At 41.7% G+C, this 27,691-nt stretch overlaps 1 protein-coding gene across 2 annotated transcripts in view; it reads right to left on the reverse strand.

The window, feature by feature from the left end:
* Positions 1-10,105: 10,105 nt before the first annotated feature.
* Positions 10,106-27,691, reverse strand: part of PDLIM7 (PDZ and LIM domain 7) — a 164,701-nt gene continuing 147,115 nt past the window's right edge. For both annotated transcript variants that reach the window (XM_089671137.1, XM_089671136.1), the window contains exons 7-11: positions 21,473-21,716; positions 21,150-21,330; positions 15,090-15,210; positions 14,878-14,993; positions 10,106-13,332 (exon numbers count right to left, since the gene is read on the reverse strand). In XM_089671137.1, the coding sequence (XP_089527263.1) occupies positions 13,246-13,332; positions 14,878-14,993; positions 15,090-15,210; positions 21,150-21,330; positions 21,473-21,716 (749 nt within the window). In that variant the 3' untranslated portion in view covers positions 10,106-13,245. The remainder of the gene's footprint in view (positions 13,333-14,877; positions 14,994-15,089; positions 15,211-21,149; positions 21,331-21,472; positions 21,717-27,691) is intronic.

The following is a 27,691-nucleotide window of genomic DNA, read 5'->3' on the forward strand; positions in this document are numbered from 1 at the left end:
GCATGCACATCCCAGATGATGCATACTGTATTATGGCACTGATTTATTGACATGTTTGTATTAGTATTTGTATATTTGCAGCACCTTGGTAGACAGTCCCCCCTACAGTTTTGGTGACTAACAGTGTTGTCAATTTGATCTTCTGATCTTCTTTTACTTCCTGGCTGGTATTTTGTGACTGAAATTTGATTAGACAGTGAAACAGCAGGCATTCTCACATCTCCTGAAATGTTCCTTTCTTGGCCTGGGCTTACATGGTGTTTATACAATCTGTGCCTGGTAATGTGGAAATCTTTCACACGTCTATGGCAGTCACTGTAATACAGGTAAGATCAAATTTAGCTGCCTTTCTATTCTCCTGTATAAGATTAGTTAAATCACATAGCTAGTTGCTTGGTAGCAACCTGATATCTAAACTAGACACATACATTTGGCAACAGTGTCATACCTAGCTTCTGGAATTCTGCCAAATTTTCTAAAAAGTGATTCTAAATACAATTCTTTTTTAATAACAAATAAGTTATACTTACCTGCTCTGTGCACTGCTAGAGCAGCTCTGATCCTCCTCTTCTGGGTCCCCCTGCTGCCATTCTGGGCTCCTCCCCTCTGCAGAGTGCCCCATATCAAGGAGCTTGCTCTGGGGGCACTCAGGCATGCTCAATCCCAAGCCAGCTATGTGCGTCCATTGACATATAAAGAGCATGATTCAGCCCCACCCCCTGCTTTCTCCTCAATGGCTGTAATTAACAACAGCAGGAGCCAATGACTCCCACTGCTTCCTCTCTGTCCAATGAGAACAGAGGGAGTTATTGCTCTTATGCATATCGCTGGATCAAAATCTGACCCAGGTAAGTATTTAGAGGGGCTGGGGGGGGGGGAAGTTGGGTGTGGGATGCAGGAGGATTTTTTTTACGTTAAGTTACAAAAAAAACAAATGTGTACCTTTAGAACCACTTTAACCTTCTAAATTGTCAGTACATATTGGCAAGTGCTACTTATTCCTAAATAACCCAAGTGTGGTTTTAAAAGAAAATGTTTCCTGCTCACTTGATTGGTTTACCAGAATTTTATCGATTATTACAAACTGGGAGTAATCATGTGACTATAGCAAGCAGATTCTCCCACTTAGCCCTCAGGAATATATAGTATAAATATATAGTATGTGTTATTTTCAATAGAATTGCAGGTAAACCGCTAATAAAGTGTCTACAGATGATGTAAGATTTACACATATACACTATATATATATATATATATATATATATATATATATACACACAGTTGTGTTCAAAATAATAGCAGTCAGACATCACTAACCTGATCAATCACTGTTTTTGGTAGAAGTGATATTTCTACATGGCAAATAATTTACTAGCAGGTGTAGTAGAGTAATAGAAATCCAACAGACCCAACAGTCATGACATGCATGCTGCTGATTCTGTGTAATTGAATCACTAATTGAAAGGGGCATGTTCAAAATAATAGCAGTGTGGAGTTCTATTAGTGAGGTCATTCATTCTTTGAAAAACAGGTGGCAATTATTGCCCTTATTTAAGGAAGGAAGGCAGCAAATGTTGTACATGCTGGTTACAGTGCATTTCGCTCTGAAATTCTGAGGAAAATGGGTCGTTCCAGACATTGTTCAGAAGAACAGCGTGCCTTGATTAAAAAGTTGATTGGAGAGGGGAAAACATATAAAGAAGTGCAGAAAATGATAGGCTGCTCAGCTAAAATGATCGCAAATGCTTTAAAATGGCAACCAAAACCTGAAAGACGTGGAAGAAAGCAAAAAACTACCATTGGAATGGATAGAAGAATAGCCAAAATGGCAAGGACTCAGCCAACAATCAGCTCCAGGAAGATCAAAGAAGGTCTAAAGTTACCTGTGAGTACTGTTACAATTAGAAGACGCCTATGTGAAGCCAAGCTATCTGCAAGAAGCCCCCGCAAAGTCCCACTGTTGAAAAAAAGACATGTGCTGAAGAGATTACAGTTTGCCAAAGAGCACATTGACTGGCCTAAAGAGAAATGGCGCAACATTTTGTGGACTGATGAAAGTAAGATTGTTCTTTTTGGGTCTAGTGGCCGGAGACAGTTTGTCAGACGACCCCCAAACACTGAATTCAAGCCACAGTATACTGTGAAGACAGTGAAGCATGGTTGCACAAGCATCATGATATGGGGATGTTTCTCATACTACGGTGTTGGGCCTATTTATCGCATACCAGGGATCATGGATCAGTTTGAATACATCAGAATACTTGAAGAGGTCATGCTGCCTTATGCTGAAGAGGAAATGCCCTTGATATGGGTGTTCCAACAAGACAGCGACCCCAAACACACCAGTAAATGTGCAACATCTTGGTTCCAGACCAACAAGATTGACGTTATGGAGTGGCCAGCCCAATCCCCGGATCTTAATCCAATAGAAAACTTGTGGGGTGACATCAAAAATGCAGTTTATGAGGCAAAACCAAGAAATAGAGAAGAACTGTGGAATGTAGTCCAATCATCCTGGGCTGGAATACCTGTTCACAGGTGCCAGAAGTTGGTTGACTCCATGCAACACAGATGTACAGCAGTTCTCAGAAACAGTGCTTATACAACTAAATATTAATTAAGTGATTCAAAGGAAAGCAAAATCTTCAAACATTTTTCAGTTTATATAGTGAATATTTGAGTTTGTAAAGAAGAATACAAACACTGCTATTTTTTTGAACAGTCTAATATTCACTTTTCTTCCATTTTTTTGTTTTTGAGGAACAACACAAATTTGATATATTTCTCTTCATGTTTTGATTTGGAATAGAATGTGTAGTGTTCCCAATGCATTTGTGTGTATGGAAATAAAAGCTATTAGAAGGATTTTGAGCTTTATTCACTTTTTTCAACACACTGCTATTATTTTGAACACAACTGTATGTACACACACTATATTGCCAAAAGTATTGGACACGCACATGAACTTTAATGGCATCTCAGTCTTAGTCCATAGGGTTCAATATTGAGTTGGCCCACCCTTTGCAGCTATAACAGCTTCAAGTCTTCTGGAAAGGCTGTCCACAAGATTTAGGAGTGTCTATGGAAATGTTTGACCATTCTTCCAGAAGTGCATTTGTGATGTCAGGCACTGATGTCGGACGAGAAGTCCTGGCTCGCAGTCTCCACTCTAATTCATCCCGAAGGTGTTCTATTGGGTTGAGGTCAGGACTCTTTGCAGGCCAGTCAAGTTCCTTCACCCCACACTCACTCATCCATGTCTTTATGGACCTTGCTTTGTGCACTGGTGCACAGTCATGTTGGAACAGGAAGGGGCCATCCCCAAACTCTTCCCACAAAGTTGGGACCATGAAATTGTCCAAGATGTCTTGGTATGCTGCCACCTTAAGAGTTCCCTTCACTGGAACTAAGGGGCCAAGCCCACCCCCTGAAAAACAACCCCACACCATAATCCCCGCTCCACCAAACTTTACACTTGGCACAATGCAGTCAGGCAAGTACCGTTCTCCTGGTAACCACCAAACCCAGACACATCCATCAGATTGCCAAACAGGGAAGCTTGATTCGTGGCTCCAGAGAACACATCTCCACTGCTCTAGAGTCCAGTGGTGGCATGCTTTACACCACTGCACCGGACGCTTTACATTGCACTTAGTGATGTAATGCTTGGATGCAGCTGCTCGGCCATGGAAACCCATTCCATGAAGCTCTCTGCTAATCTGAAGGCCACATGAAGTTTGGAGGTCTTTAGCTATTGACTGTGCAGACAATTGGCGACTTCTGTGCACTTCAGCATGCACTGACCCTGCTCTGTCATTTTACATGGCCTACCACTTCGTGGCTGAGCTGCTGCTGTTCTCAGTTAATTTGTATTCAATTGAGCAAGCCTTTTCACTACATAGTTGTTGATAGACATTAATGAGATAATATAATAATTTTGAAAGTGTGTGGTGATCTTAACTGAGCATTCTCACATGCAAACCCTGTTGCAAACGTGTTTTGTAGTTTACCATTTCTTAACCTCCCTGGCGGTATGATTATTTCCGATTTTTGGTGCTGAAAGCGGTACCATTTTTTTGCATGGAAATATGTATTTTTTTTATTGTAGGCTGTAATTTTTAGGAAAAACTCACTGAAATCTGTCCGAACAAGAGTCTAGTAAACATCCCGGGTATGATAAAATTTGAAACACAAAATCATAAATTATAATTTAATAAATAATCATAAAAATAATATAAAAATAATAAAAAATTTAATTCAATAATATAATCAAACCAAAAACACTGAAATGTGAAATAGAGCGCCAAGTTCGCACATCGCTGAGCAAAGTCGCAAAATCGTTTTCAGTTTCTGATGACGATTTTCCCCACAAATCATTATCACTCAATTCTGCAAGTAGTTCTAATTTACTATCGCTGTTCTCTAGCTGATCTAAACCGCTTTTGACCTAAAGGGACACTTTTTGGACGCCATGGACATTTCTCAGTTTCCAGGCAGAAAGAATAGACAAAATGCAGGCAGGGCGCAGGACAAAGCACTAGGGACAAAATGTATGTGAAATAGGTTGAAACAGCAATGTTTTACTGTGTAAAATGTAAAAAAAAAAAAAATGACATTTTTTAAAATTTTTAAATTTCCCGCCGGCAGCGGCGGCGGCGTCCGTACGTCCCGACGTCACAGGGACAGGACACAGAAGCCGGATGCCGGCATCGGCCGGAGGAGATGGCCGGGGACGCTGCAGGGGACACATCGTGGGAGCGCAGGGTAAGGTAAGTGAAGAACACTTGCCGGAGCAGTGCCGCAGGGTAAGCCCGAGTGTAGCTCGGGGTTACCGCTTTTGGTACTGAAATGTTACCCCGAGCTACACTCGGGAATACCGTCAGGGAGGTTAAAGAGTAACTGCACTTTTGTTAAGAAAACAACATTCCCCTCAGGATAATCTATGTACATTGCAAGGATTTTAACAAACTTTGTTGCAGAGGAGTACCTTTTTGTTATTCTGGAGAAAAAGCTGTTTGAGTCCTTTTATAAATACTAATCAGTTGCTGAACCAGCAAGCTCGAATGAGGGAAATTGCAGGGTCTGCATCCCTTTAGACGTGTTTTCCCTTTGAGAGGATTTCACCAAAAATGCCATTTTTGTTGCAGGGGATGTTCAAAATCAAATTTGCATCGTAGTGTAGCCTTTTGGAAAAATCAGTAAGCCAATCACACAAGCAGGAAATTACACACCTGGGGGGCATACTGTACACCATCTTTGTACATAACACCTCCAAGTTGCCATACTGCATTGCACTTTACAGAGCATTACAGTATTGTAGATTGAAAAGGAAAGGTCATTTTTCTTAAAATTCAATTGCAATATGACTTGTGTCATAATTGTTTATGCTATTTCTTTTGTATTTGCTATCTTTTTTCCCAGTGGAAGTAGAGTTCCCTTTTTAAATGTGGTGGCAGCTGCATTCATTTTCTTTTTTAGGCTTCTTTCTTCTAATTTCATTTAGTGATCTGGCTAGCAAGTCTGTTTTTCAAAAGAGCAAGCTCTCCAGCAGAATGTATCAGTTACAGAGATAAGACCTTTACCACTGCCAGAGGTGCTTACAGTGACCTTTTATTTATTCATGTAAATCCTTTAACCCAAAAGGAAAAAAACTGCTTGCTGTAATTGCTTATAAAGTGTGAGCTAGAGTTTGGTTTCAATGTGTTAGTGTATTTAAATCTGCTAGTACATCTAACACTTCCATCCCCTAGACTGGCAATGCTGCTGCCCAAATGTGCCTCTTGTACTCCTTCATCCAGAGTGGAGGCACCCCAATACAGAAAGGCCAGATTACCAGGTGAAAACAGAGGTGAAAAAAGCCTTAAAAAATAAAACTAATTCAGCCACCACATTTGAGGATGCTATGTTAAGCTGCTATATATTACATTTTGGATTTAATACGGCTTTAAAAATAGGAGATCAACTGCTTCCCAGAAAATGTCATCTGCAACAGAATTCAATCTCCACTGAGACTGGAATATGTACATAGAATATTCTACATCTCCATATATATTATCTTTCTCTACCACCCATTGTGCTGTTATGGGCTGTGATTGGCCAGGTGCATGTGACTGCCTTTTGATGTAATGCTCTCCTGAGAAGAAGGAGTTCATCCATGTGTTTGGAGGCCATGACTCACTAAATAACCAAGCCAGATCAGCATGACAGCCAGCAACCAGTATCTTTAGAAGAGGGTCATTAATCACAGTGCATGTACGTTTCTAATCATAGCCTTTAAGCAATAAAACAGCAAACTATATTTATTGAAATTCAAATGATCACATTTCCTGGTTTCCAACAAATTTACAGCATTTTTGTGTTGTACAATATATTATAAGGAATTATTGTATGATTGGCAAACTGCCTTCTTTAAAATTCCCTTGATTTCCACAAATGTAATTTCCAGTGGTGACATATTCCACAGTACATTACAAAGCAGATCGATTATTTGTATGCATCCCAGCACAACCCATTCATACGGGCAATGTTAGAGATTTGGATGTGACTTTTGTACAGTCATAAACTAGTTTCATTATGGGTGGAAGCAGGGGCGGGCGGACTGACAACTCATGGGTCCCCCGGGCAATAGGGGATCATGGGGCCCCTGTGTCCTTGCCCAAACTCAAAAAATCTTATGAAAAAGGTACCAGGGGCATCTCATGGGGCCCCCTACGGACCCCGGGCCCTCGGGCAGTGCCCCAGTTTCCAAATGGTCAGTCTGCCCCTGGGTGGAAGGATAGGGGCAGCTCACAGGTAACCTTGGTCTCAATTCAGTCAATGCTAATATGCAATGGGTTGATTTAATAAAACTAGAGAGTGTAAAATCTGGTGCAGTTCTGCATACAAATCAATCAGCTTACAGTTTTTTTTTCTTTTCTCAAAGCCTTATTGAACACTCTGAAGTTAGAAGCTGATTGGCTACAATGCACAACTGCACCAGATTTTGTACTCTCCAGTTTTTAGTAAATCAACCCCACTATGTCCCACTGGTGGTCCTCTTAAATATTGGAACAGGATCATACAAAGATGTGTCAATTCAATCGTGCAGCTTCCAAATATATTTGCTTATGTAAGCAACTAACACCACTGTCTTTTAACTAAACTCACGATGGACAGGTCCTCTTTCTAGGTTGGTAATATGAGTGTTGGTAATTTTTTTCCTGTTCAGTCTGGATAAATCAACCTAGCAGTACTTTCTTGGGTGATGGGTGAAAACTCCATGCAGATAGAGCCCCTAATGAGAGCACAACCCAGAGCCATTAAAGGATAAGTTCACCTTTTGACCAAAAATAATAAATGCATATTTTTTACAGGCAAAAAATGTGCATTTATTATTTGTAGTTGCAGGAGACTGTAAACCATTGTACCAGTGATCAGTAGATCGCTGGTGCCATGCTGATCTCCTGCAGACCTGTCAGTATATTTGCTTGCTTGTACGGGATGTATAGGCAGGCAGATATACTGACAGGAAGAATCAATGAACTACCATGGTGCTCCACAGCGCCGTGGCAGTTCATTGAGAACTACAAGCCCAGAGCCACTAAGGCTCTCAGGACTTGTAATTCTTTAATTCACAGAACTCTGTGAATGAATGATGCGGCGGGAACTTCTCTCTATACTGCTGACACATTGGGGGAGGAAGGAGGGATTGGGCAGCAGCTGCAGTGGTGGGAACATGTTACATGTTCCATCCTAAGGCCCCATGTACACGGGACACTTCTGAACGATGGAAACTGACTGCTGGAAAATGTAGGTTAAAAAACATCTGTTTAGCCGCGTTTGCATACCGTGTTTTTGTGCATTTGCGCTTAGAAGCGTTTTTTAAAGATAAGCACAGGAGAGCCTCCCAAATGTCCAGAATGCACTGAAAAGTGGTAAATTATTAACTATTTCAGACTGTTTCAGAGAAATACAGAGAGCAGAAGCAGAGGCAGCAGTATGTGTTGAGATTAGCTTAGTTGTGAGTTGCTCATTAACATTTCTTTTGTTTCAAGGGTGGGAAGGTGTCTGCTGGAGTGAGTCATTAAGGCCACCTGGCAGGGGGTCTTCATGAGGAATTTGAGGTGTGAATGGTCATTAGGATATCTTTTGTTTCCAAGGGTGGGAGAGGTCTGAGGTGTGAATTGGTCATTACAATGTGTGACAAGCTTGGTAGGAACATCCTGTGTTCAGTGTTTTGTCCATTTGAGTACCTTGAAAACGCTTTGCATGCATTTTTCATGATGAAAAAAGGCTCTTGACAGCATCGGGAACTGGAAGAGTTAAAAAAACATTTTTCAAGTGCAAACACTTATAAACACTGCTGCATTTACAAGCGTTTTGCGTTTGAAACGCTGATAAAATCAACTGCTGAACGCAAGTTTTCTGCCTTCAAAAAAACGACTGTAAACTCAAATACCTGTAAATGACTGTAAACGAAGATGTGTACATGGACACATAGGAAAACATTAGGGTGAGTTCAGGGGCTGCTGGAAAAAAACGCTGAACAGCTCCTAAACGTGAATTCATCAGCTGCAGTGTACACGAGCCCTAAAAATAGGTGGGACATATAACATGTTCCCAAAGGTGAACTCATCCTTTAATGCTAGACATACACATTAGGATTTATCTTGCATAGCCCCATGGGCCTTCCCTGCCAGCTACTGCTTTCTGGCAGCCAGCTGTCGGAATACCTGAACAGTGACTGCATCTGTTTGACTGGCTGAGAATTTTCTCTATGGCTCCTTAGAACGAAGCTTGTTGAGCTGGGTGGCGGCATGGCCAGCATAAGCTGCAAGACCAGAGTAATATCCCCTTATCCATCCCACTCTGCCAAGTTCATCCCAATTCCACTAGTAACAAATCTATTAGCTGCTTTTGCTGGTAGAACCAGAGAAAAGAAACATTTTTACCCTTTGAAACTTTGATTATGTGTTGCCATCCTGTCATCCTTTTTACTTTGTGTCACAGAAATAGATTTCTAACATGTATACATTACCACTCCTCTTCTGCTATAACAAAAACTGAGCATTGCAAATTAATAAATCCAGGCCACATTATTCCTTGATCTAGCATACTTAGGAGACCTCCAAGCAAAAACACAAAACTCTAATGGAAGTGGAAAGTGAAAAGCTATTTGTGAAAATGTGCTTTGTTGTTTTACAGTATGGTCTTGGAGCAGAAAGTGAAGCCTTAGTTCATGTTTTGCAAGTTTTGGGTGACATTTAGCTATTACACACACTGTTTCTGGATCTGATATTTAATTGTTCTCCATTTCTTTTCCTAGATTAACAGAAGCTCCTTGAGATGCTGTAAAGCGCTTGCAAAATTGACAGACTTCGATTTTCCCATTAATGTTCTAGTAATACATGTTAAATTCTTTGTATAGTTTGTAATTATAAATGTACATAATGGAAGTCATATTTGCTCATTCCATATGAAGGTTCTGCTTCCTGCTCTGCAGTGCTTCACTGCTTCTCACAATGCAAATCAATGCTCTCACCAATGCTTTGAAAAACAGTGCCTTCTTTGTGTGGCTGATGTCTTATCTACAAAATGTGTAAGCTATCATTCTAGTAGCTATTCTGCTCTTTTAGTGGCTATTCTACAGTCATCTAGGTTTGATACAATAACAAAATTAGAGAAGAACCAACATTTCAAAATATGAAAGTCACATTAAAAATTAAAGTAATTCATGCAAAATATACTAATAACATGATACACAGCATGATATTTCGGATTAATAACTATTTAGTCTGACATCTCATCAAACTGGTAAATATAATATGGAGTAAATAATATCTATGCAGCCCTGTTAAATGATAAATTGCTACAACTGAGCAGGGCCCTCTGATTCCTACTGTATTGACTTGTATTGGAAGCGTACGGTCTGCCCTCATGTTGTAAAGCGCTACCTAAACTGCTGGCATTATATAAATCCTGTATAATAATAAAAATAATATCTGTGGTTATTTCACCAGTAGCTTTTTCAGCAGTACAGCAAGATTCATGACAGAAGCCCCACATCTCTTCTTTCATGAACTGGCATGCTGCAAAATGACCAAGTACATTAAAGATACAAACACACTTATCTGTCATCAATGAAGAAGCATTTAATAATGTGCATAACATTACAGCAAAGTGAAAACAGTGAAATCTGAGATAAAACTATGTATGTCACAACACATCAGTCATATCGATTTGGCATGATCACTAAAGTGACATGAACATAATCAATTTAGCACAGACAGACATTGTTAGTTTGCCTAATTTAATAAAGCTATAAATTGTTTGAAAAGTGCAACAAGCTATGTCAACCAATCAGCAATTATGTTTCACTGATATGCCCACAGATAACTGAAATTTAAATGGATGTTGTGGGTTACTGCACTTTACATATAGCTGCACATGTGCAAATAGGTACAGCTGACAAATGGGACAATAAACTAGCTGTTAAAATGGGAAGCTTGTTTAAAGTCAACATCCATCAAGTTCAACTCAGTTTTGACTAGAGTGTAATAAGGTTAGAACCTCTTTCAACCATACAATGATCTCTTCATTTGTCAAATTTCTGCCAACTTCTTAATGTCCAGGTGACTTGTCAAAACAGAAAGAGAAATTTCCTCTATAGGAATGCAGACAGCTTTAAAATCTAAAGCTGGCTACAGACGCACTGAATCTCAGCCAATTCAGTAGGGACCAGCCAAAATTGGAACCAACTATGGGAAGGCTGGTTGTACTGAAATTGGTTCTTCGACCAACTTCAGTACAACTAGCCCATCAGACCTTTGCATTTGATCACTGCTGGTGGTTATAGCCGCTAGCAATGATCATTCTGTTCTGCCAGCAGGGAAGGCTCCCCACTGGCATAACACAATGCTGATTGTGTTTATGGGGGAATCAAGCAATTTTCCTTCCTTTCTGGGAGGAAAGAGAATTGTATAATCCATGGCCCACCTGACAAAAATCTCCTCAACAAGGACATACAGAACAGTTTACCCCACAGAAAATCTAACCCTTCCATACACTATCCAAAACTAAAGAAGACGGTGGCTAGAATTAGGCTTTAGGATAGGCAACCCTGCTCCCTACAGACAACCAAGCTTATGTACTTTCACATACAGAGCCGCAGCTCAGGCCCGGCCCCTTTCTCTCCTCATTGGCTCAATGGCTGTGATTGACAGCAGTGGGATCCACTGCTATCTCAGCCTATCAGGAGGGAGAGTCCCCAGAGAGCCGAGGCTCTCATGCACATAGCTGGATCTCACTGGGACTCAGGTAAGTATTAGGTAGTATTCTGCATATAAAAGGTTTTTTTACCTTCATGCATGAAATGCATGAAGATAAAAAGCCTTGAGCCTTTAAACAATAAACTGAATCCACACCCTCCTATTTACATTACATTTTTTTTTTATTCCAGCATCAAACATTGTAATCTAGTTCCTATTTGCAATAATATTACTTTAAATCTAAAATGGAGGAAGGGGGGGGGGGGGGGTTAGTGAGTTCTTTATTCTATAGCAATCTGAAGGATGTTGCAATGTTATTGTTTTACAGTAGTTCTGTTCCTTTTGTGTTGCCCACTTTACCACTAAGGCCGCGTTCACATCTGGTGTTTTGGGATCCCAGGCCTGGTTCATACTATTGCAGGTGTGGGAATCGCACCTGTTCCCACACCGACAACCACCCGCAGCCAAAACACGATGCTATTTAAAAACGTGTGGGGATGCCATTAATTCTTAATGGCACCCCCATGCATCTAAAAACAAAGCGCATTTGCAGGTCTGAGAACTGCAGGGAACTCGCATGGTGCAAAAGCACCATGAGATTTCCCAGCCACTGCATTTCAAAAATGGTGCAGGAAACTTTCTGCATAAAATGCAGGCACAGAAGCCCATCCAAATGAATAGGATGCCATTCCAGCGCAAACGCGGCTCATGGGGCCACGTTAATGTGAACTATGTCTATGACTGGGGAGCCAGGAGGACTAACTCTTTTTAAGATCAGGGACATAACGTATTACTCTTACCTATGGGTCGGGGTACATGGGAGGTTACGCCTGCAGGATTTCCCAAGGATTTTAAGCTAATGGATCAGTGCATACAAAACAGCCCAGACACTAAGCATTCCACACTACTCAAAGTTGTATTTATACCATATATCTATACCATATTGAACTATATCAAGAGCAAGACTGAATTAGTTATTCTATACTCCACCTGGATGATGACATTTTGTACATTTTATATCAATATTGACTATGCTAAATTCATAAATCTGCCTGGCAATTGAAAAATGTAACAGGAATCCGCTATGTATAATGTAGCTGCATTATATATCTATATACACAAGTAAAATCAAAGTAGAACAGTCAGGTTTATTTAGTAAGACAAAATACTATAACTGTAAAGTACAGCGTGCCATAATAATCAGAAAGAACCTGAAACAGGTGAACTGGATTCTATGGGTTACTGTACTTGATAAGTTATTGCATTTCCCACTGTTCATAAATAAGCCAATGTGTGTGCAAAATCTGTAAACTTGCCCTATGTAAACTTTCTCTCTCTACTATCCTCCCTTCAGTATCAGTTTCAGCCCTTTACATTGTAAACTAGCTATAGTTCTCCATTTTCTCTATGTTAACTTGCAAGCTCTCAACCACCTGCCCCCTGCATTCATTCACTCGTCACCTACCTCGTCTGAGATACTTTAAGGAGTGTAAGTTTCTATTGTCTTTAAAAATGTACACATTGAGGTCTCTTACTTTGCAATACTGAATGTTAAAAGTAAAAGTTTTGCAGTCTGCAAGTGTTGATGTCTATGTAGCATTGAAGTGTCGTTGCTCATGGCAACCTTTTGTGTTACAGGTTTTTCTGAAAAGGTTAACATAATTATCTAGCGAGGACTCTTTCAGCTCTCTAAAAGTTTGCTATATATTTATTCTAACATTCTTTTCTCTGTCAGTTCCTGAAAGTAAGCGATCAAAAGAAACCACAGAGACTATCACTTATTAATGATTAGCACCTAATGGATTGAAGCTGAAATGTGACTGTATTTAAGCCTGTTCTTCATTCACTGCAGGTTCCTAACATAACTGAATGTGTATATGGGTGTCCAACCCATCAAGGCTCTTTTGGATCCCATACATCATGCAGGTAGCTATACTGTGTATGATGTGTGCGTGTCTGTGAGAGTGTAAGTGTGCCAATGTGCAGTTAAGCCAGCTACTCAGACATTGGAGAAGGCATGAGTCTTGCAGAGGGGCTTGTCCTTCTTTGAGTAAAATGTCTTGCCTTCCAGATTAGCTTGACAGATCTAAAAAGAGAACAAAAGTGTGTCAGTTTCAGTTATGATAACCTGCAAGTAGTGGATGCAAATCTCCTGAAATGTTTGAACACCTATCACAGTCATACCTCAAACCTTGTGAATGAACTTGGTTATACACCGATGGCTTTTGCTTACTGAACCAAAGCTGCAGGACGTTCACAGTGGAAGAAGCCATGTTTGGGAATACTCACATCACATCTCACAACACAGTAAGGTACACCTCTCAACTGTTTGCTAAGGACCTATACTGCATTGTGGGATGCAGTCAATGTGTTTTTTTGTAAGCTGACAATTGTATACTGCAGGCCTACTGGGTTCTGGGGGTCCCTCTGGGTGCTGAAATGCGCAACATTAGGGCATATTTATGTTTGCTTAACTCCTCCCAACAGGCAGTCCACTGCTTGCATCAGGGCCAAGGGCCAAGGGCTCTTGACGGGAGTACTGAAGCAGGGTGCTGTGATTTTTTTCTAGGAAGCTACAGTATGTATTGCACTCTGCTGACCCCTCCCACCACTCACTTGCATTGCGTGAAGAAGCACTGAGCCTAAGAGAAGGCAAACAATGAAATCGGAAAGGTGTTATTTAAAAAAATGTATTATCATGTTGATGAGTAAGGAATGAAGGAACCAGGGATGGCAGAAAAGAAACAGTTTAGGTTCAGCTTTAAAGCGGAGTTCCACTCACTCTGTAAGAAAATAAAAGTCAGCAGCTAAAAAAACTGCAGCTGCTGACTTTTAAAAAACAGCCACTCACCTGTCCCATGATCCCACGTTGCCCCCGCCGCAGCCTGTTTCACCAGCCGTCCTGTATTCCAGGCGCTGGCATCTTCAGTGTGGGCACCCGGCTGTGACAGCTTGTGGCTTCACAGCTGCGTGCCCACTGCGCATGCGCGAGTAGCGCTGCGCTTCCTGAATGGCCCCGTCGTCTCCTAGGACCTGTCACGTGTCCCACAGGACTTCGGGGAGGGAGGGTAGGACAACTTCCGTTTCCGATCGCCTAGGCGATCGCAGCGGAAGTGGGAGCTGTTACCTGTCAAATTCAGGTACCAGTTCCCCAAAGGTGCCAATCCTTAATGGGGAGTGGGGGACCAATTTTTAAAGCGGAACGTCCCCTTTTGGGTGGAACTCCGCTTTAAAGTAAGTTCTATTTTGGATAGAACAAAATGGGATCCTGAGCATTAAACTCACAGTAGAAAATGTTTATCATATTTTATAAATTATTCTGATCAGTACCCAACTACATGAAGTGGACTGGCAACATGGGTCACAGAAGCAGTCCACAGACTGGTGTTTCAGAGCCACTACTCTACTGCACATACTGTATTCTGCACTTTTTTTTTACTTTATTACTAAGTATGAAGGAGCATATACATACATATTATAAACATGAAGTTCAAACATGTCTTTAAATGACTACAGGGCCATCACCTTCCTTAGTTTGTGTTTCTGTATTCCATGTTTAGATTATGTTTTACTTCAATACTGAGATCAGCATACATAACTTCTTGCAGAGGAGAAATAAAGCAGTGCTTACCGCACACACAAAACAGGTGTCATGCCAGCTGAATCCAAGAGCTTCCAAGAAACGGTCACCGGCATCAATCTTAAAGTCACAGCCCCGACACTTAGTACCAAACATCTTTTCATAATCTGTACAATAACATATCTGTTAGTCCTATTGAAACACTTTACAGGTAGACCCAAGTATAACTATTAACAATACTATCCCCTTCTCATACAGCTCACCTCTTTCACAGTACGGCTGTCCTTCCTCCATGTAAAAAGCTCTGTTGCGAATGGGGGTCTTACAGAAGGCACAAGTGAAACACTGAACATGCCAAGTCATTTTTAAAGCATGCATGATCTCCTGAAAAACATAATAAAATGTCAACAACCAGTATGACACACTGAACAGCATGACATAGACATAAAAATAAAAGATGTTACTATTGTATGTCAGTTATCCATTGTTAATTTAGTGTATATTTGATGTGAATGACAAGTAAGACTGGAACGTTGAAAAAAAAAAAAAAAATCACACAAAGTTCTACAGTATCAATATACATAATAGAATATAGCAATGCATATTGTAGTTGTTGAAAGAATACAATGGAAGCTCATGACAGCAACGGAAATAACTACATTAAAGAACTATAGGTATTGATATACATTGATATATACACTGCTCAAAAAAAATGAAAGGAACACTTTTTAATCAGAGTATAGCATCAAGTCAATTAAACTTCTGGGATAGTGATCTGGTCAGTCAAGTAGCAAAAGGGGTTGTTAATCAGTTTCAGCTGCTTTGGTGTTAATGAAATTAACAACAGGTGCACTAGATGGGCAACAATGACACAACCCCCAAAACAGAAATGGTTTTACAGGTGTCACTGACATTTTTTTCCCTACTCATCTTTTCTGACTGTTTTTCACTAGTTTTGCATTTGGCTAGGGTCAGTGTCACTACATCAGGCGATACCTGGACCCTACAGAGGTTGCACAGGCAGTCCAGCTTCTTCAGGATGGCACATCCATATGTGCGATTGCCAGAAGGTTTGCTGTGCCTCCCAGCACAGTCTCAAGAGCATGGAGGAAATCCCAGGAGTCAGGCAATTACTCTAGAAAAGCTGGAGAGGGTCGTAGAAGGTCCTTAACTGCCAGAGCCCTACAAAATGACCTCCAGCAGGCCACTGGTGTGAATATCTCTGACCAAACAATCAGAAACAGACTTCATGAGGGTGGCCTGAGGGCCCGACGTCCTCTACTGGGCCCTTAGCTCACTGCCTGGCACCATAGAGCTTGATTAGAATTTGCCATCGAACACCAGAATTGGCAGGTCCGCCACTGGCACCCTGTGCTTTTCGCAAATGAGAGAAGGTTCACCCTGAGCACGCGTCAGACATGAAAGGGTCTGGAGAAGCCGTGGAGAAAGTTATGCTCCCTGTAACATCGTTCAGCATGACCGTTTCGATGGTGGTTCAGTGATGGTCTGGGGAGGCATATCCATGGAGGGATGCACAGACCTCTACAGGCTGCCATTAGGTATTGGGATGAAATCCTTGGACTCATTGTCAGACCCTATGCTGGTGCAGTAGGTCCTGAGTTCCTCCTGATGCATGACAATGCCGGTCTCATGTGGCGAGAGTATGTAGGCAGTTCCTGGAGGATGAAGGAATTGATAACATTGTATAGCTCCCACACGCCTGACCTAAATCCAATAGAACACCTCTGGGATATCATGTTTCAGTCCATCCGATGCTGCCAGACTGCAGCTCAGACTGTTCAGGAGCGCAGTGATGCCCTAGTCCAGATCTGGCAGGAAATACCCCAGGACACCATCCGTCGTCCCATTAGGAGCATGTCCCAACATTGTCAGGCATGCATACAAGCACATGGGGACCATGCAAACTACTGAGTACCATTTTGAGTTGCTGCAATGAAATGTCAGCAAAATGGACTAGTCTGCTGCATCATTTTTTCACTTTGATTTTCAGAGTTTCTTTGAATTCAGTCCTCTGTAGGTGGATAATTTTCACATTCCTAAAACATTACCCAGTTCATAACAGTAATGATATCCAGCATGATATTGTTCCCCATTGAGATCTGAAGTGTTTTCAAAGTGTTCCTTTAATTTTTTGGAGCAGTATATATATATATATATATATATATATATATATATATATATATACACACACATATATATATACACATATATATATATATTTTTTTTTTATTATTATTTATTTGGTACCTGAAACCTATTTACTGAGTTGTCATGCCGCTTGAAAGGCATTTAATTTAGCTAGGCCGATGAGAGGGAGAAAGCTCAGGGTGGGTGTTGCTAATGTGATGATATTCACTAGCAATTAAAACAGCAGGTAGGACCCAGAGCAGTGGCACTTAGCCTTTAGAACTGTATTTCTGAAAAGTGTTGCCACCCTCACTATACTGTACAGTCAAACAGCACAACTGAGGTGCATAGACATCAAGAATATACAAAGCTAACATGCCAAGGAATGGACACTTATTTAAAGAAATGACAAATTACAGGGATATGGCCTAAAATACAGATACTTATCCTTGTGTTAACGCTTTTTGAATTAAGTCCACTGTTTTTGCCAGTTAAAAAGGTCTATCTATCCACCTGTATGTACATATGCAGTGTACGTTTGACATATGCAATTTTGACACCTGTGTGTCCCTCCACACCACATAACCCTAGCTTGACCCAATCATTAAACCCTTCTCTCAGCTAAGCTCTTAAAGGTAACCTAATTTTAAATGAAACCACCAAAACTTAAAGTGGTTGTAAAGACTCAAGGTTTTTTACCTTCATGCATTCCATGCATGAAGGTAAAAAACCTTCTGTGTGCAGCATCCCCCCAGTCCTCCTTAAAACTTACCTGAGCCATCTTACTTACCCATCTCGATCCAGTGATGTGCACAAGAGCCGTGGCTCCTCCAGGTCTCATTCTCCTCATTGGCTGATACAGCAGTGGTAGCCATTGGTTCCTGCTGCTGTCAATCACAGCCAGTGATCCAATGGGGAGAGAGCAGGGGTGGGAAGGGGCCAAGCCAAACTCCGTGTGTGAATGGACACGCAGAGCTGCTTGGGAAACCCCATAGTAAGCTGCTTGCTATGGGGGCACTAGGCAGAAGGGAGGGGCCAGGAGCTGCCAGACAAGAGGAGGATCAGGGCTGGTCTTTGCAACACCACTGCACAGGTAAGTATAATATGTTTGTTACTTTTAAACAAAAAAAAAAAACCTGCCTTTAATATCAATTTAACATCTGCCCTAACCTTACAATGGGCCTTTCAAGGTCTGCATATAATGTCCAAGCACCCCAGCCCTTTAAAATCCTCCTATGGTTAGTAGCTCCAAATGCCTTGAAAGAAAAAAAAAGTTAGATTTATATAGTGCTCAGCATAAATGAGTACACCCCAAAAGATGTGTCAGAAAACCTTTTACTTTTTTTTCAGAATCAACATTTTCTACTAGACACTATACTACAAAATACTCCTCCAAATGCAGGCCATTGATTACAAACAAGATTTGTTAATTTGCTCACACAAGAAAGTATTTTTGATAACACATTCATTCAAGACCATGTTGCAAAAATGAATACCCCCAATCTTAGAAGCAAAGGTAAATTCTGGACAAAATAATCCTACTTAACAAGAATTTAACTACAGCTGAGTCTAAGTATTCATTAACAGTGTCCAGCAGACAGTTGATTATAAAAGTGTGTTACTTAACAAAGAAACCCCTTCCCATTTCATGCTGTCAGCAATGGCATGGTAGAGAAATGTCACAAGGCCTGTGAAAGAAAATAATTTCTTTACACAAGAAAGGTGAAGGCTACAAGAAAATCAGCAAAGCTTTACTTATCAGTCAGAATACTGTAGCAAAAGTGATACAAAAATTTAACAAAGATGGAACTGCAACCATCTCACAGAGATGACCAGGCTGTCCATGGAAGTTAACACCTCGATAGGAGTGTCTTCTGAAGAGAAGGGCTGAAGAAATTTGCCATGAAAGTTCTCTGCAGTTAGCTAAAGAAGTAGAAAGCCAAACTGGGGTGATTGTTTCCCGTGACACAATATGGCATACACTGCAGAGGAATGGCATGCATGGGTGTCGCCCACGAAGGAAACCTCTCCTAAAGCCCATGTACAAAAAAGCCTGCTTAGAATTTGCTAGGGTCCATGCTAAAAAAGAAGAAGACTACTGGGACTCTGTACTCAGGAGTGATGAGACCAAGATAAAGGATTTTGTAACTTATAGCTTCACAACTGTATGGCATTGCAAAGGTGAGGAGTACAAAGAAAAATGCATGGTGCCTACAATGAAACATGGTGGTGGCAACATTCTTCTGTGGGGCTGCATGAGTGCTGCTGGTGTTGGGGAGCTGCATTTCATCGATGGAACCATGAATTCACAGATGTACTGCTCTATATTGAAGGAGAAGATACTACCACCGCTCCGTGCCCTTGGTCGTTGTGTACTTTTCTAACATGACAATGATCCAAAACACATATCTTAGGCCATTGTTGCATTTCTGAAGAAGAACAGGGTGAAAGTGATTCAGTGGCCAAGTATGTCTTCTGAACCCTATGGGGTATTCTTAAGAGACAAGTTTAACATCACTCTCCATCCAGCATCCAGGCTCCAAAAGAGGGCGTTCTTGAAGAATGAAAAAAGATAGATTTTGCAATACGTCGCCAGCTTGTTCATTCCATGCCTAGACTTAGCGCTGTCCTTACAAATCATGGAGGTCATACAAAATACTAAATGTAAAGTAGTATTTTATGTTGTGGGGTGTATTCATTTTTGCATCAACTAATTTGAGTAAAACTGAAAATGTTGTTATCTAAATTATATTAAACTTACTTTCATATAATGAGCTAAACAAATGTTCTATAAAACTCAGTTTTGTCAAAATTTTGGAAAGTGTTTTTGTGTTCATTGAGATATTGATTAAAATCTTACTTTTCAAAAGAGTTGTACTCATTTATGCTGAGCACTGTACTTGACTTACCCTCATCTTCCAGACTGCCAAATGTCAGCATCTTTCCGGGTAACTTTTTGAGAGATGCAGAGCAGGTGAAATCCCTGAGCATAAACTCTTACCACATTCCAAGAGCATCCTCTCCAAAATTTGTACTGCTCTGTATTCCACAGAATCTAGCCAGAAGAAATGTGACATCCTCTTTGTCTAGATGCCAAAGGCCGAAGATAGGGGGTAAGGTAAGTGTAAATCTAACTTTTTTCTTCGTACGAACATTTTGTAACTACTAATACTAGGTGATTTTTAAACGGGGGCGATTGCTTCCACCCGATTGCTTCCACATAGCCCACAGTGGCTGATTTTAAAAGTTCCAAACATTCCTAAAAACGTCTCAGATTTAAATAAGGTTTGAGTTAAAAAAAACAAACATTTTTTATCAGGACAAGTAGATTGTCATGTGGGAAAAGTAGATTGGGATACCGATTTAGTCCCTGGACAAGTAGTTTTTTAAAAAAAATGTCCACACCCCTGTATTATCCCTGTCAATTTTATTGCCATCTGTGTCCCATTGGGAAATATAACTGCACTTCCAGGAAATCGCTTCAAATTAAGGGAATCCCTTGGGGCCTACCAGGTCACCAGAACTAATATCCCCATAGGAAGATTTTCCATCTATTACTTTTCTGGGGACAACCCAAAGTTTGGGACATTCTTTTATTTTAACTTTCAGCGATAATGGTAAACTGGACAAACAGAGAGGGTGAATCTCCCCAACGGGGACACAGACAGCAATAAAAACCTGACAGGGGTTCTTATCAATCTCCACTCTATCCAAAACAAAAAATGAAAGTGATATCTGGAAATATAATAGCTATTAAATAGAAATGTTGGTTTTAGACCAAACATTCTGACACAATGAAATGCAATGACTGTTAATTGTTTCAAACAAGAAATAACATGTTTGTTTTAACTACAACAAAAAAATATCAGATTCATTCTAAAGGATTTAAAACAGCAGGACTATCAAGTAACCAGACTGTACCTGGCATCCTACGAAACCAACAATTACAATGCTACTCTGAATAAATGAGGGAAGTTTTGATGCATAGTACACAGAGGACAGGAAAAATAATTAAAATGAAAAACAGTGCCTCAACTCATCACTTAAACAGTGGAACAATGACACCACTGGGATAATATAGGCCAGTCTTTACACAAAGCATATTAAACATCTCTACAAAATGATTGATAACTCTCTGCTTAATAATGGAGAATAAAAACAAAGCTTTCTCTCACCCCCGTAATCTTCTTTTTGCACTTGGCACAATTAGGAGCAAACCGGACATCATAGCACCTTGGACAGAATATGGATCCCTTTTCTTCAAAGAATCCACCTTCCTCAACTACTTTGTGACACTGTGAACAAGTAAACTCCTCGGGATGATAGTAACGACCCAGCGCTAGTAGGTATCTCCCTCTGTGAAAACAATATACAGGAAAATAATATTTATACTTCTATGGAAAGTTAAGCCATTGCTACTTGTGGCTATACAATATGGTCTGGATTAGCACAATCTTAGTCAGCGTGCAAGCTTTTCTATTCTGCACAAGGTACTCACCTAATGACCTTGTTACACTGGGAGCAGATAGGAGTCTTTTCCCCAGAAGGAGCAGGCTGCGCAGCCTGCAGGATTGAGCTGCGGTTCTGCGCTGGAGTTGGGGTCGCTGGTTGACTGTGCTTAGTCAATACAGTGGTTGTTTTGTCTGGAGCATAGCGCTCAGCAAAGGAGGGATCAGTGGTCCAAGGGGGCCGGACTGCCGGTCCAGTGGAGAGTGGAGGAGGGGCTGAAAAGTCAGTGACATCTAAAAAGAGAAAAGAACAATCCAAATCAGCAAAAAACTAAAAAGCACATTACCTTGCAAACCCTGTATTTCTGCCATATTTCAACCTTACACCATTAAATACAAGCTATTGTGAAGACTCTCTTTAATTTCAACATTGCACAACTCTACAAATGCTGGTTGAGAGTAAATACCCTTTCAGCCATTTTAGAAAATTTCTGAGTAAGGGTCCATGCACACAAGGTGGCAGAATAAGCAGCATAAAAAACACTCATAGTGGTTTGCATTGCACGAGAGTTTATGTGCGTATATGTGCAACCAATAAACACATAAAAGCGCTGAATGCTCCTAAATGCCAAGGTTAGGTTCATTTATGCATGTGGGGAGCTGGCCCATGTAGTTGGATCCAACAAAAGAACTACTGTAGCTCAAACTGCTGAAAAAGTTAAGACTGGTTCTGATAAAAAAGGTGTCAGTACACACAGCACATCACAGTTTGTAGCATATGGGAAGGCGTCGCCCTAGACCAGTCAGGGTGCCTATGCTGATCCTTCTCCACAGCCAAAAGCACCTACAGTAGGCACATGAGCATCAGAACTGGACCATGGACCAAAAGATAAAGTGTCTTCAAGGTATTGATTTGGTCTCCAAATTCTCCAGATGTCAATTCAAATGAGCATCTGTGGGATGTGCTGGAAAAACAAGTCCCATCCATGAGGGCTTCACCTCACAAATTTCAGGACTTAATGGATCTGCTACCGAGGGCTTGGTCCCAGATACCACAACATATCTTTGGAGTCCATGCCATGATGGGTCAGTGCTGTTTTGGTGGCAAGGTGGGGACCTACTTAGTTTTAGGTGGGTGGTCATGTTATGGTAGGTGGTCATAATGTTATGGCTGATTGGTGTATAGTTTGAGTTAGGTGGAATTAGTACTTTCTGGAAATTAATACTGGAAAAATATTCAATCAGTTTCAGTTGCAGGAAAAAAGCAGAATTTGCTATTTTATGACATCATCTAAAAGGAACCTGGGTGAACAAAACACTCAATGAAATAGTATATTTAACAGACAAAAGGGAGCAAATACGACATGTTCCTTGTTAGAGTGTTTTCCTATTGGTCGTGAGATCTCATGACAGCAATCAATAGCACATACTAGCCAGGGTTCAGATGGTGAAAGTGCTTGGAACTGTTAAAGTTAAATTTGTAATATGTCAGGGAAGCAGTCAAGCTTCCTCAACATAAAACCTCGCAGTTTTTAAAAGAGAAAAGCAAAAAAAAAAAAAAAATCACACTCACCTAGATGGCTGCAGCACTTATCCCAGCTGCATCTGTCCCCTACCAGCTCTACCCCGAGAACTGAGTGATCAAACACCACTGATCGCTCAGTTCTCCCCCTCCACTCTTGGCAGAGAGGGGTGACAGTTAGTATCACTGTTTCTTCTCTGCCCCTCCTGGAGCGCTAGGCTATGGAGGGTGCAGGAGGGCCTTGCTTAGGCTCTCAGTGACACGCTGAAAGGCTGAGCCAGCTGCCAGTCCATCTGGGTGGATCCCGACTGTAAAATTTCCTATGCCTGGACCAGCTGAGTGACATCAATGAAAATGGGTCAGAGGAGTGCAGGACAAACTGCACTCCTGTTATTTATAGGAGAAGTATAGCCCAAATAGCTTTGGCTATACTTCTCCTTTAAAGATCAACCCTGGATAAAAGAATAGCATATGAATTAACAAGCAATTTTGTATGTGACAAGAGTTCTCTTTTTGAGCATGCAATGTTTTTAGTAAAATGACAGGTCAGAAAGTAGTTGCCTATGTCTAAATGAACAAAACCTTAAGATCACAGTGAAAATGGGTAGTTGTTGGTTCTTCAGTTGTTGGGGAATAAGGGGAAGTGTCTATAAATGGTAAATATCATGTGTGGGAGCATTTTCAGGAGACAGAACACAATGAATGTGTTTAACGGAAAGAGACATCATAATTAATGTGCATTTTACAGAAACTGCAGCCAATCAGTCATTAGACTTGATTAAAGGCCAAAGTCAAAGACTAAGTATCTAGAATGAAATTGTTCCAGCTACTGGGAAGATCATGAGCTGATGTGTTAAGCAAATCAAGCAAAATTGCAAATACTGTTTTTCTAAAGGTTGATTTGTGGTATAAAGTTACTGTAACATATGTTTTTATAAGAAATGTCTGCTGCAAAAATCTCTCTTTTCCAGTTTATGCAGTGAAGTGGGTGTCACCACCCAGAGTCAATCAGGAGTTATCTGTTATATCACCAAAATTTCCTATGTCTATCTTGTATAGTTAAAATCTATGTCATGAATACAATATATATATACTGTAAAATATGTTCCCTGCTTGTAACATCATGCAGGCTGGAGATCTGCATGCATATCTTTCTGTAGACCCACACCAGACCTGAAGCATTTGTACCTGTAGCCCTACCCCACCTTTAATTCTGTCATATGTAATGTACAGCGCTGAGCGAACCATTGGCGCTTTATAAATACTGTATAATAATAATAATATGTCAAGTCATATTTCAAGACAGAACTTCATTGTTGCAAGAAAGCTGTCATGCAAGAGAAGCAATGTATATTACAAAAGACCACCGTATTACTGAATGCCTCAAGAGACTAATAAAGGGAAGATATTATTGGTTTTGGGTCAGTTTTATTTTCATTATCCTTTTAACATTCATACACTTTTATATTGGTTGGGCTATAGACCATGAATTGGACTTGACAACATTAGAGGACCTGCAATCACCTGGGCAAAGGAGAAAAGGGGCTGCAGGGACCAGTCTTAAGCCCCATACACATGGGCTGAATATTGGGCAGTTCAATAGAAGCCTGCCGACATTCGGCCCGTGTGCACGGCAGCTGGTCCAGCTTCTGTCGAAGGGGAATGATCAAAGAAGGTCTGCAGATTGACATCCAATCAGTGCTGGCAGCCAGTGGCTGACCGGTGTGTTCTAGCAAAACAAAATAGCTCAGCGGGGAGATCATTGGATTGTTAGTACAGGATCTCCTCCAGCATTTTTCAGCTTTTTTTTTCATTCAGCCCACTGGGTTGAACGTAAAAAAAAAATTGATCGTGTGTACTAGGCTTTACAGCCTGAGGTAGCCTGCAGGAATGGGGATTGGGTAAGTAAAACTGCTTTACTTGTTCCCCTAGACCTAAACGAGCATTTAACACTTGCGGTACAGTGGCAGCACTCTTTTCTTTAAAAGAGAAGTATGGCCAAAGCTTTTTTGATCATATTTCTCTTTCGGGCCACTGGAGTGCACTTACTCTTGCTTCCCTGGGAGCCAACCATCAACAGGCTAAAGCCCACTGTCAACTGATGTCACAGTCTAGGCTCTTGAAAAACCCTGAGCATATTCTTTGTCCGCCTGACTGACAGCTAGCGCTGGCTCTCAGGGTGTGGCTGCACCTGCCCCCTCTCCAGCCTGGTGCTCCATTGAGTGTTAGGCCTCATGCGCACAGGCAATTTTTGCAGGCACTTTTAGGGGCGTCAGGCTTCTTTTTTTTTTTTTACTGCTACCATGTTTTTTTTACTGCCCCTCCATTTCATCCTATGTGTCCATGCACACATACACTTTTAGAAGCTTTTAGTGGCCGCAGAGTTTACAGGCAGGAAAAAAACCCAGGCAGCGTTTTGGCAGAAAAAATGCTTGAAGCATGTAAACACGCCTAAACACGTCTTAATGCTAGGCGTGTTTATCGCTTGAGTGGTAATTAATTTCAATGGCCAGAATATATTATTATGGCCAATGAAATGAATAAACACCCAAGTGATTGATGCCTGTAAACATGCCTAAATGCTTGTAAAAGTTGTTAGTTGTTAGACAAGTATTTCTGCCGTCACCATGTCAGAATACCGGGCCGCCCGCTCAGCTCTTCTCTCCTGCAGGACCTTACCTGTTCCTCGCTCCAGCGCTGCAGTCTTCCCGCGGCGGCTTCTGTGACAGCCGAGTGCCCACTGCGCACGCGCGAGAAGCGCTGCGCTTTGTGAATGGTCCGGCGTCTTCTGGGACACATGACAGGTCCCAGAAGGCTCCAGGCCATTCACAAAGCGCAGCACTTCTCATGCATGTGCAGTGGGCACCCGGCTGTCACAGAAGCCGGCGCAGGAAGAAGAAGGAAGGACAACTCCGCGGATGTGGGAGCGGGTACCTGTCAAATTCAGGTACCCGATCCCCCTCCGTCCCCAAAGGTCCGCAGTCTCTGGTCATCTCCTTTACTGTCTGCAGTCTCCGGTCGTCTCCTGTACCGTGTCCGCAGTCTCCGGTCGTCTCCTGTACCGTGTCCGCAGTCTCCGGTCGTCTCCTGTACCGTGTCCGCAGTCTCCGGTCGTCTCCTGTACCGTGTCCGCAGTCTCCGGTCGTCTCCTGTACCGTGTCCGCAGTCTCCGGTCTTCCCTGTACCGTGTCCGCAGTCTCCGGTCATCCCCTGTACCGTGTCCGCAGTCTCCGGTCATCCCCTGTACCGTGTCCGCAGTCTCCGGTCATCCCCTGTACCGTGTCCGCAGTCTCCGGTCATCCCCTGTACCGTGTCCGCAGTCTCCGGTCATCCCCTGTACCGTGTCCGCAGTCTCCGGTCATCCCCTGTACCGTGTCCGCAGTCTCCGGTCATCCCCTGTACCGTGTCCGCAGTCTCCGGTCATCCCCTGTACCGTGTCCGCAGTCTCCGGTCATCCCCTGTACCGTGTCCGCAGTCTCCGGTCATCCCCTGTACCGTGTCCGCAGTCTCCGGTCATCCCCTGTACCGTGTCCGCAGTCTCCGGTCATCCCCTGTACCGTGTCCGCAGTCTCTGGTCATCCCCTGTACTGTGTCCGCAGTCTCTGGTCATCCCCTGTACGGTGTCTGCAGTCTCTGGTCATCCCCTGTACTGTGTCCGCAGTCTCTGGTCATCTCCTGTACTGTGTCTGCAGTCCATTGGTTCAGAATATTTTTTTTCTTGTTTTTCTCCTCTAAAACCTAGGCGCGTCTTATGGTCAGGTGCGTCTTATGGAGCGAAAAATACGGTATTTATGATTATTTTTATTTTACACTCCATATATTTTCTTCAATGACAGCAGTGTAAGTACCTGAATTTGACTTGGTATTAGCCTCTTGCAGTCAACTAAGCAGTCTGTACAGCAAAGCTCAGGAAGAAAGAGGGGAGGGTGGAAATAGTACAATGAGCTGGATGCTACAGTGCAAGAGGCATGTTGTTAGAAGGAGGACAGAGCAAAAAGACAGAGATTAGCTCATCAGTCTTCTGCTTCTCTTTTCGCTGTAAAAGTCACAAGGTGGGGGTGGAGAGGGGACCTGTAAGTGGAAGTAAGGCTGCAGCAAAGAAAGATCAGGTACCCTCCTCTGCTAGGCAGGGCTGTGCTGTATGGCAGAGTTGTGTATATCACAGGAAAGAATGAGAGATACAAATCCTTGGCAGGTAAAACAGCTCACATGAATGTATTTCATCTGTATATTTATCTGCTCATCTTTAACCTTTCCTCATGGTTCTCCATTCCCTTTTGCTGCACTTTTTTCCATTTTTTTTTTTTTTAATGGCAGCAAAAAATTTTTATTCAAGATGGGGTGCACTTCATGCCACTTTCAGCCAAAGTGCCTAAGTACACCTTGAACAGACAACTAAAACAGTATGCCAAATATTTTTTGCTAGAAGTTCAGTTTTATTTAGTTTATTTCTCCATACAAAATGAACAAGCAAGAAGTGTTAGCCAAATCAGCAGGCAGGAATCTGAAATCCTTTCTTACACACAAGAATAAGTGACTGTCTGCAAAATGATGTGTGGGTGGTTGTGGACTGCCCTTGTCAGCCCCACTGACCTAGATCATGGTCATGTTGGTCATGCAGAGATCCACCCCTGTATGTAAGGTTAGTCCTGTGTTTAAATTCACCTTGAGCTACTGATCTCTGTAGACAAGAGAGAGTTGATAAACAAGAACTCCTCTGAAATTCTTACAAAAATCACCAAAAATA

Source organism: Staurois parvus, unplaced genomic scaffold (assembly GCF_062004578.1).
Source record: "Staurois parvus isolate SC_StPar_1 unplaced genomic scaffold, SC_StPar_1.0 ptg000099l, whole genome shotgun sequence".
Lineage (NCBI taxonomy): Eukaryota > Metazoa > Chordata > Amphibia > Anura > Ranidae > Staurois > Staurois parvus.